The following is a 10,363-nucleotide window of genomic DNA, read 5'->3' as shown; positions in this document are numbered from 1 at the left end:
GCTGCCGATTCCCGGCCCCGCTGCCGATTCCCGCCCCAAGCCCCGCTGTGCCCCACCGCCGGCTCCCACCCCCGGTCCCCCCGCGGCGCGGGGCGGAGGCGAGGCGCTCTTGCTCTGCACTTTTATTCACACGGGGGTACCGCAGCCCCCGCCGCTGCGGGGCGGGCGGAGGCCGGGTGCTCGGGGATCCGGGCCCCTCCGGGGGATCACTGGCACGTGTTGTAGATCTGGACCTGCTGGTTGATGGTGTCCAGCACCTCCCTCATCCTGGCCTCCAGCCCGCCCAGCTGGGCTGCTTTGGCATCCAGCACCCGCTCGTTCCGCTCGTACTCCTCCTCCAGCGCTGCGGGACACGGGAACGTGAGCCAGCCTGGCCTCCCGCACCGCCCCGCCGCCGCCCCGGCATCCCCGCTGCCGCCTCACCTCGCAGCCGCTGCAGCTTGCCCTGGGCGTCCTGCAGCAGCCCCGCGGCCTCCTCCCGCAGCTGCTGGGCCCGGCTGCCCGCCTGCTGCACGCCCTGCGCCCGGTGCTCCACCAGCTCCTGCGCTGTCCGGTACCGGTCCCGAAGGGGCCCCTCCAGCACCTGCTGGGCAGCGGGGCTGGTCAGCACGATGGCCGGGGGACCCCGCTGCCACTGCGGTGCCCCCGTCACCCACCTGCTTGGCCTCGCCGGCCCGCTCCCGCGCCGTGCTGGCTGCCTCCTGGGCACGTGTGGCTGCCAGGCTGTTGTTGGCACGTTTCACCTTCAGGGCATCAGCCTGCCTGTCCAGCAGCCCAATCTGCTCCATGGCACCTGCCAGCTGCTGCTCCGCACTTCCCGTCTGGCCCTGCATCTGGGCATCGATGGGAGTTTGGTGTGGTGGCGCTGATGGCATGGTGGGGATGGGTCCCGTGCTCCCAGGGATGGGGCTCTCACCATGCCGAGGGCGCCCTCGCTGTGCTGGATGTCACCTGCAGCTTGCTGCAGCGCCCGCTCAGCCGCGCCCTGGGCCTGCCGCGCCTCGTCCAGCGCCTGCCGCACCGCCGCGGCCGTGCCCCGCACCGCCTCCGCCCGTGCCCTGCGGCCACACAGCGCGGCCTCAGCGTGGCCGGGGCTGGGCTCCCCGCAGGGATTGCGTCTTCACCTGCCGGGGCTCACCTGGCCCGCTGGGCGTCCTGCAGCAGCTGCCCAGCCTGCTGCACGTCGCTGGCTGTCTGCTCCAGGATGGCGTCCACGCTGGCCAGGCTGCGCACACGCGTCTTGATCTCCTCGGCCAGGCGGTGGATCTGGTCCGGCGCGGCGGGGAGGGACAGCTCCAGTACCCGGCTGGCTACCACCTCAATGCTCTCGGGATCAGCCCCCTCCTCTGCAGGCGGAAGCAGTCAGTGTGTTCCCTACAGCACGCCGGGGTGGAGGGACAGGCAGACCAAAGGGCAGAGGGGAGCGTGGCACAGGGCAGGGGGGCCAGAGATGGCTGGAGGGCACAGGATGGTTGGGGCAGGGCAGGGACTGTGCAAGGTGGCAGGGTGGCACAGCCCACACGCAGTGTCGGGACAATGCAGTGCAGGGTCAGTGCAGGTGCAGTGGTGGGGGTGGCCAGCCCTCCCGGCATGCCGGCACTCACGGCTCAGGAAGGCCTTGACGTGGCTGATCAGCTCCCTCAGCTCCTTGTTGGAGCTCTCCACACGGGCCCTGGTCTGGTTCGCCTTGTCCAGGGCTGCCTGCGCTCGCAGCCGGGCCTCGTCTGCCTTCCCCTTGGCCTCTGCCACCTGAGCATGGGCAGAGACCCTTGGTGCCAGCCCCACGGGCTGCAGAGCGTGGCTGTGCCACCGGATCCCACCAGCACCCATGTGCCACACACCTTGTGGGAGAGCTGGGCCATGTCGCTGGCAGCCTGACGCAGCTCCTCCTGGGCATGGCGTGCCCGGTCCAGAGCACTGTCAGCCTTGGACACGGCTCCACCACAGCTCAGACCACCACAGCGTCGTCCCCCATCCTCATCCCGGCAGCCGGCACCCCCGCAAGGACTCTCAGCACAGGGCACATCTCCCAGCACGCCGCAGACCTGCAAGGCAGCGTGGCGTCAGGGCAGCTCTGGGTGCCATTCCCCCAGTTCCCTCCGTGTCCCACCTTCTCGTTGAGCGGGTGCAGGCTCAGTGCCCGTGCCCTCGCTGCCAGGTCCGTCAGTGCCCGCCGGCTGGCTGCGTTGTGGCGGTTGAAGGCGTCCCGCTGGCTGGCCAGGAGCTGCTCCGCGCGGTGCCGAGTGGCTGCCGAGATGCTGACAGGGCTGGGCACAGCACGGGTGGAGGCGTCCGCCTGGCGCTCGGCCTCCTGTGACTCCTTATAGGACTGACGAATACTGTCATAGGCACCTGGGGCGGCAGGGACACTGTCAGACCCCTGGCCATGGCCTCACCGCCCTGGCCTGGCTCTGTGGTGTGGCTCACCAAGGAAATTGGAGGTCTTGAGGGTGTGTAGCCGCTGTTCCAAGTCCTGCAGGCTGTGGTTGAGGGCGCGGGCGCCCCGGTCCACAGTGTTCAGCACATGGCTGGCGTTGAAGTTGGCATCCTGAGCGGCTGTCAGCTCCCCTTCCACCCGTGTCAGCCTCTCAGTCGCCTCCTCGATCTGCCGCCTGCAAGGGAAGGGGGTGAAAAGCTGCCCCTACAGCTACCCTGGGAGCCGTGCCCTGTGCCAGGCGCTCACCGCAGCCCCTCCATGGTGTGTGTCAAGTGGGCAGCAGTCGCAGCCGTGGTGTTGCGGGCGGCCACCACGTCACGCACAGCGGCCAGGTTCTCCTCCAGCTGCCGGAAGGTGCCCTGGAAGGCGCCGGCAGCCCCGGTGTGCTGCAGCAGGCTGGCCCGCTGCGCCAGCGCTCGGGTGCGGGCGGCCAGGTCCTGCACCACACGGTCCCAGTCCCCAAAGCAGGGGTGGCAGGGCTGGCAGGCAGGGAAGGTGCCAGCAAAGCCCCGGGCGCACTGGTCACAGCGGACTCCTGAGATGCCAGGCCGGCAGTCGCAGTGGCCGCTGCTGCGGTGGCACTGGGCACTGGCTATGCCACGGGGGTCACAGTCACAGGCTGCAGGGAAGGAAAATAGTGTCAGGGCACCACAGGCTGCACTGTGGTCCCCCCAGTGCACGGCTCTCACCTCGGCACTGCTGCCGCGGGTCACCCCAGTGGTGCTCCTGGCAGTCGGTGCAAGTCTGGCCGCCAAAGCCTGGCCGGCAGGAGCACTGCCCTGTGAACTGACAGACATGGCATGGCCCAGGCTGGCACTGCTGCAGCACACCCCCAGCCCCATCCCACCCCCCAGCCCCTGTCCCCGTCGTGTCTCACCTGGTTGCAGGTGGGCGACAGGGAGTGCTGGGGGTGGCAGGCGCAGGGCTGGCAGCCTTTCCCGCTGGCCAGGTTCCAGAAGTTGGGGCTGCAGCGGTCACAGCTCTGGCCCTCCACATGGGGCAGGCAGTGGCACTGCCCGCTGTGCCTGTCACAGTGGCACTGCTGGGGCCCACAGGTGCTGGGATCAGTGCCCAGGGGGTTGCAGGAGCAACCTGGAACCAAGAAGCACTGAGCATATGTAGAGTTGAGGGAATGAGGACAAGGATGGGAATGAGATTGGGATGGAAGTTCTGAGGGGGACAGAGCAGGAGTGGGATGATGATAGATGAGGGTAGAAGCAGGATGGACACAGAGATTGGACAAGGATGGGGTGGAGACTGGATAGAAGTGGAATGTGTGCAGCATGAGGACCACTAGTAGGGATGGGATGGAGATGGGACCAGGGTCAGGACAGAGCTGGAGTAAGGACAGGATGGGGAGAGATGGGTGGCAGTGGGGATGGGATGGCAATGGAGATAAGAATGTGCATGAGAATAGGATATAGATGGGATGGAATAAGTTGGACATGGGGACAGGGACTGGGCCACAGTGCTTGGCCTGGGCAGAGGAGACAGCCCCGGTACAGGGCAGGGCTACAGGGACTCCACAGCCCTGTGCACAAGCAGGGCCAGCTGCTGGTGCACATGGTCCCCTGGAGGCGAGTCTGTCTTGGCAGGCAGTGGGTACTCACGCCTGCAGCTGTGCCGGGTGGCATCTCCATAGAAGCCGGGCTGGCACTCGGCGCAGTGGGGCCCTGCGGTGTTGTAGAGGCAGCGCAGGCACTGCCCCGTGCGCCGGTCACACGCCTCCGGGTCCGTCACATCGATGTTATCGTGGCACTGGCAGGGCAGGCAGCGCCCGCCCTGCAGAGGGTCCCCATAGTACCCAGGGGCACACTCGTCACAGCGGGAACCTGCTGACACAGAGCGCTGGGCAGTGCCTGGGGACAGGGCGCCCCAGAGGGCACTGAGCGTGCCGTGGCAGGTACCCACCTGTGTACCCAGGGCTGCAGTGGCAGACGACCTGCTGGGAGCGGCTGTCTTGGTAGCAGGAGGCAGCGAAGTGGCGGGGGGTGCTGGGCCCCTCAGGACAGGGGCAGGGCCGGCAGTGCTGCCCAGAGCCAAGCGCTGGGTTCCCAAAGTGTCCGGCCGCACACCTGCAGGCAGCAGGTCAGCAGGAGCCGGGGCTGCTGGCAGCACCCCACCCCAGTCTGGGCACGTAGCCCACCTACCTCTGGCACCTTTCACCGTCCGTGTGGTCACGGCAGCGCAGGCAGCTGCCGGTGCGAGGGTCACAGTTCTCAGCGTGCCCGTTGCACTGGCAGGGCCGGCAGACAGGGAAGCCCCAGTGGCCGGGCTGGCAGCGGTCACAGCGTGGGCCATGGGTGCCTTCACGGCAGGGGCACTGCCCTGTGGTGCTGTCGCAGATGGTGCTCACTGAGCCCTCACGGCTGCACTGGCATGCTGGAAAGCACAGCACCCACAGCGTCTGCTCCCGAGCTGTAGAGAGCACCCCTTCCCCACGCCCTCGGCCCTGGGATGCCCAGGCTCCTCTCCCACTGGCACTCACGTCGGCACCCGCCAGGCCCAAAGCCAAAGGTTCCCGGAGAACAGCGGTGACAGCGCCGTCCCATGACATTGGGTTTGCAGTGGCACTGCCCGCCCTGGGGCTGGCACTCGGCACTGAGCGAGCCCTGGGGATCGCAGAGGCAGGCTGTAGGCAGAGAGCAGGGTCAGCGTCAGCTGCAGAGGGACAGGGTGCAGGCAGGGTGTGGGGCTGTACTCACGCAGCGCCCCATCATGCAGGATGGCTGAGAGGCTGTGCAGGAGGCTGGAGCAAGGCTCAGCCACAGGGGAGGGCCCTGCAGCATGGAAAGGCTGGGCACAGTGGTACCGCTCAAAGGTTTCCCGGCGCTCCATGGAGCTGGGGTCACCCGCGATGAACATCTCCAGTGAGGAGTAACGGGGCAGGAGCACCAGCTGCGGGGCAAAGTCAGCGGGACATCATGTTCCTCTCTCCCTGTGCTCCCTATGGCTGCATCCTATCCCCCTGAAGGGTGGCTGTCCCCCATCCCAGTGCCCTCACCGAATCGATGAGCACGCTGGCAGTGGGATCCTGATGAGCAGCAGCACAGCCCAGTTCCAGGCGGAGCGTGTAGGAGACACCCTGCTCCAGACAGATGGGCTGGGACAGCACCACATACCTGGATGGGGGCAAAACAGAGCAAGGGCAGCCATGTGCCTCCAGTGAGCCCCAGCACAGCCCAACCCTACTGAGGTGTTTACCTGGCACCAGAGGGGAGGCTGGTGGAGAGCTGGTCATCGGCAGGGATGGTGTTTCCACAAGGGCTGCTGGCAGAGACAGGGCTGGGGCGTAGCACCTTCAGCCTCACCTCCTGCCAGGCCTCTGGGTGCTAGCAGCCAAGAAGGGGCAGTGTCAAAAAGCCTCATTACCTGGAACTCCCCACCACTACCTCCCAATCTGGCAATGTATCACACTGCTGGCTTCACCTCCTGGTGCTCACCTGGGGCTCATAGCGGATGACCACATCATACTCGGTGGAGAAAGGCACATCACTCACGTGGAACTCCACCCAGCCGCCTTCCAACATGCGGGCAAAGCCTGTCCCTGTCCAGGAAGCTGGGCGGTCTGGGGGCGGCTCACGCTCCACCACTGAGCCCTGGTGCAAGCAGGTGTGTGAGATGGGACCCTAAAAATCACCTTGGCCAGCAGGCACTGCTCTGCCCTGAGTAGGGAGGCTGACCACTGCCTGCTGGTTTGGGCACCCTGCAGAGGGACACCCACTGTGCTGCCCTGCCTGATGTCCTCCCCAGGGACACCTGCATCCCTTACCTGATGCAGCCGTGCATCCTCTGCCTCGTAGGTGTAATGATCCAGGTCGATGCGGTAGAAACCGGTCTCCACCTGTTCACACTGTCGTCCTGTCACATGGCTGCGGCACTGGCACTGCCCTGTCCCCATGGCACACCTGGTACCCCAGCAGCACCATCAGCCCTGATGCCAGGAGGGGTGCCCCCTGCCCTCTGCATCCCCACGAAGACTCACAGGTTGTTGCGAGCACCTCCCACATCGCAGTCACAGGGCCGGCAGCCTGGGAGGTCGTGGCTCAGTCCCCAGTGCTCGGGCTGCAGAGGGTCACAGGGTGTTACAGAGCAGCTGTCTGTGTGCTATAGTCCTGAGCACTGTGCACGGGCTGTGGCACAGCCCCACTCACCAGGCACTGGTTGCAGCTGTGCCCGGTCACCAGCCGCTTGCAGAAGCACTCCCCACTGACAGGGTCACACCGGCTGCCATCAGCCACCGTGCCACGGGGGTCACACTGGCACCCTGCATGGAGAGCCAGCAGTTTCCAGCAATGCCAAACCACATGCCTGACCCCAACAGGTGCCACCCTGGTACCTACTCCGGCAGCCTTGCGGGTTGTCAGCACTGAGGCCGAAGAAGCCGGGTTTGCAGCGGTCGCAGCGGGGACCAGCCACGTGCTCCTTGCAGCGGCACTGCCCCGCAATCAGGCCCCTGGCCGGGTCATCAGCACTGTCACACAGCCCACCATCCAGAGAGCCCTCAGGGTCACAGTCACAGGCTGGAGAGACAGGCAGGGTGAGCACTGTGACCACCAAAGCACCACCCTGCACAGCCTGTCCCACACTGACCTCGGCACACCGCGGGGTCCCGCAGGTCCTTGGTGGGGTCCTTGTAGTAGAAGGGCTTGCAGAGGTGACAGCGACGGCCCATGGTGTTGTGCTGACAGTCATCACAGACAGCCCCACTGGTGTTCCCCGTGGCCAGGAACACGGCCATGTCAAAGTGGCACCGCCGTGAGTGCTCGTTGCAGTCACAGCCTGCAGGGACAGCACCGTGGCATGGCATGTGGCACCACAGCCCACACCTGCCAGGCAGCACCCCGAGTGCCAAACCTCCCCTGCCTGGGCTCTCCTTGCTCTGATATGCAGCACCACAATCCCAAACCTCCCCAAAGTACAGCCCTGGCACCCCAGACACCCTCAGCCAGTTTGCATGATGCCAGTCACCACCAAACCACATCCCACTGTACAACACCCCAAAACCCCTGGCACAGCACAGCCTGGCAGCTCCGGCACTGGGATCACTTTGCCAGGAGCTGGTGCCAGCAGGGGCACTCACGGCGACAGGCGTTGGTGCTGGAGCCCTCGGCCGGGCGCCAGGGCAGGTCTTGGTAGAAATCCTCGCAGCGCTCGCAGTTCAGCCCCTGCGTGTGGTGTTTGCAGACACAGCGCCCGTGCACCTGCCAGGATGCCACAGTGAGGGGCTGCGGGACTAGGCGGCACGGCTGCCCAGCTGCAGCAGGGCACACAGGCCTGGCTTGCCCTACCATGCCATCGGTGGTGGCAGGGGCCCCGCTGAGCGGAGCGCACTCCGAAGCGTGCCCGTAGCAGAAGCAGTTCCCGCGCATCACCAGCTCGTAGAGCGCGTAGTAGTACTTCTCCCGGATCTCCCGCCGTGAGTCCAGCAGGTTGTCCCCCAGTGTGTGCAGCTTGGTGAGGTTCACACGCAGGTTGGTGACACGCAACAGGTCTAGGGCAGGGAGAGACCCACCCTGTTGGCACAGGGCACATCCATGCACCGCTCACCTCTGCCGGGCACAGCTGGGCTGGGCTGTGCATGGCACAGGAGGCTGTGCGTGGGTCACAGGAGCTGGGCATGGCTGGGATGGGCTGTGCATGGCATGGGGCATCCATGCAGGGCTGCACAGTATCAGGCTGGTCTGTTGTGGTTTTGTGTATCACACAGTATTGGCCCAGGGCTGTGCATGGTTTGGTCACAGGCACGTGGTTGCATGTGGCCGGGCTGGGCAGCACGGAGCTGTGGGGGTTCAGCTCCCACACACGTAGCTGTGCACAGTCTGGCTGTGCGTGGGCTGGGCTCTGCATTCCCACAGCAGAGGCAGGCTGGGACCCCACCAGTGCAGAACAACACCCTTGGCACAGCACCTCTACGTGTCTCGGGGCACTCACCATAGGGGGCTGTTCCCAGGAGATGGCTGTGCCTGGTTGGTGCAGCCTGGGGGCCCTGGGAAGACAGGATGGCTTCCCCAGAACTGCAGTTTCCCAGCAGCCCTGCCCTGCAGATTCCTCCCCTCCTGCTCCCAGTCTAAATTTAGCCTTGGGTGGGTGATTAACCCACTGTGTCCCATGCCCAGCCTGACTCCCCATCTTGAACCACAGCTGGTGCTGGGCTCAGCCGTGGCACAGCCATCCTCCTCCATTTAACCCAATGCAGCCTGATCTTCAGCTGCTCTCACAGGGCAGGGTGCAGAGGGGCTCAAGACCCCGCAGGCTGGATCAGGTCCTGATCCCTGTGTAGGGCCCAGAGCAGGGAGAGAGCAGCCAAAATAGCTACGCCCAAAATAGAGCAGCCAAGCGGGAGCCCGGATGGCTGGCAACTCACTTTGGATGGCGGGGCTGTAGGGATCCCGGATGGGAATGGCAGGGTCCAGCACCCGGTAGATGACCTGGAAGGGACAGCAAGGTGATGGGAGCAGTGCAGGGGACTCCCTGACTCTCCTGGGGCTCTAGTAGGGCCTCACCTCCCCCTCAGTGGAGGGCTCGATGTCAGAGTAGCGGGACTCGCAGACCACATCGTCAATGCGGCGCGGGGGCCCATGGGGCACGTGGGGAAAAGAAGCAGCGCAGTCGTAGGCGAAGTAGCGGTACACTTTCCAGGTGTGCCCAAAGTCAGCTGAGCGCTCCACCAGCATGGCCGCGGGGCGGAAGGTCTGCAGGACACCCAGGCGGGACAGGTGCTAGCCCCACAGCCCCTGAGGGCGTGTTCCATCCTGTCCTGTGCCAGCCCGGATACCCACACGCTGGGACCCACCTTGAAGGTCATGATGAGATGGGTGAAGTGGAACTCGGCCTCCAGGTCCAGCTGGATGCTGACGTGCTCCACACCTGGGGGGTGACAAGTGTGACAAGTGGAAGCACCCACTCACAGGTCCCAGGGGCTCGTCCCCCCCAGCCGGCAGTGGTCCAGGGGCGCGGCCGCGGCCACAGGCTGAGTCACACTTCCTCAGTGTGGGAGGAAGGGAAAGGAGAGCCCCCCGGGACAGGACAGGATGCTCCACCACCCCCACCCACTACTCACCGTTCTCTGACTGCCACCAGGCTTTCTTGGGGCGGGGGGCAAAGCTGGTGACCACATTCTCGATGCGGTGGCTGTTGGTGTTGGTGCGGGCATCGTAGGGCCGCCGCGAGTCGCAGATGAAGCACTTTTTCTCCTCCTGCGAGTTGGAAAGCTCAATGACGCGTGTCCCCAACCGCGTCCCGTGCCCCTCATCCTTATCTTGCCCCACCAGCTCCCGTCCCACTCACCTGGAGGTGGCTGACGATGCAGTAGGGCTGGGGCCGGCGCAGCCCGCAGGTGGAGGTGGCACTCAGGCGGGCTGCTCGCCCCACCAGCAGGTCCCCGGTGGCCGGGTAGCAGCTGCCGCGGGCACAGCCCTGCGGGGAATCGGGGGCCAGGGCCGCCCCCAGCCCTGCGGAGCGGCGGGCGGCTGAGGGCGCTGCGCAGGGAGGGGGCCCGGGCCGGGTTTCCCCCCGCCGCGCCCGGGGCCCCTTCCGCACTGCCCGGAAACGGGACGGCGGCGCCGGGCCGGACCCTGGCGCCCACCGGCCCCGCTGCGGCGCGGGGCGCGGACTCACCGGCCAGCAGCGGCAGCAGCAGGAGGGCGGCGGGGCTCCGCTTCGCCGGGCTCCGCTTCGCCGGGCTCCGCATCGCGGGGCGCCACGGGGAGAGACGGGACGGAAAGGGGCGCAAAGGGGGCGCTCGGCAGGTGCCCGCCGCTCCCGTCCCGTCCTGTCCTGACTCACCGGCTCCCCTCCTCGTTCCCGTTCCCAGTCCCTTCCCCGTCCCCTTCCCGGTCCCTCCCGGCCCCTCCGAACTGGCGGCAGGCGCAGCGCTCGGGGCTGCGCGGAAAGCGCGGGGCGGATCCCGGCTGGAGCGGGGGA

At 66.5% G+C, this 10,363-nt stretch overlaps 1 protein-coding gene across 1 annotated transcript; it reads right to left on the bottom strand.

Moving 5' to 3' along the window:
* Positions 1–107: 107 nt before the first annotated feature.
* LAMB2 (laminin subunit beta 2) lies at positions 108–10,302 on the bottom strand. Its single transcript, XM_064432828.1, has 33 exons — positions 10,058–10,302; positions 9,728–9,891; positions 9,501–9,636; positions 9,234–9,307; positions 8,944–9,132; positions 8,805–8,868; positions 7,729–7,931; positions 7,521–7,641; positions 7,031–7,219; positions 6,781–6,960; positions 6,592–6,704; positions 6,423–6,502; positions 6,210–6,345; positions 5,881–6,036; positions 5,642–5,769; positions 5,442–5,559; positions 5,143–5,335; positions 4,926–5,069; positions 4,588–4,819; positions 4,349–4,512; positions 4,048–4,269; positions 3,315–3,529; positions 3,127–3,223; positions 2,684–3,056; positions 2,428–2,612; positions 2,111–2,352; positions 1,842–2,045; positions 1,605–1,749; positions 1,139–1,346; positions 917–1,058; positions 657–833; positions 424–583; positions 108–343 (listed from the first exon to the last, which is right to left on the bottom strand). Exons 1-33 carry the CDS (start codon positions 10,128–10,130, stop codon positions 207–209), a joined length of 5,364 nt encoding a protein of 1,787 aa, XP_064288898.1. The 5' UTR covers positions 10,131–10,302; the 3' UTR covers positions 108–206.
* Positions 10,303–10,363: the final 61 nt, after the last annotated feature.

This window comes from Passer domesticus, chromosome 9 (genome assembly GCF_036417665.1).
Source record: "Passer domesticus isolate bPasDom1 chromosome 9, bPasDom1.hap1, whole genome shotgun sequence".
Lineage (NCBI taxonomy): Eukaryota > Metazoa > Chordata > Aves > Passeriformes > Passeridae > Passer > Passer domesticus.
Note: the sequence above shows the minus strand (reverse complement) of the source record. Positions and strands in the feature narration are given on the sequence as shown.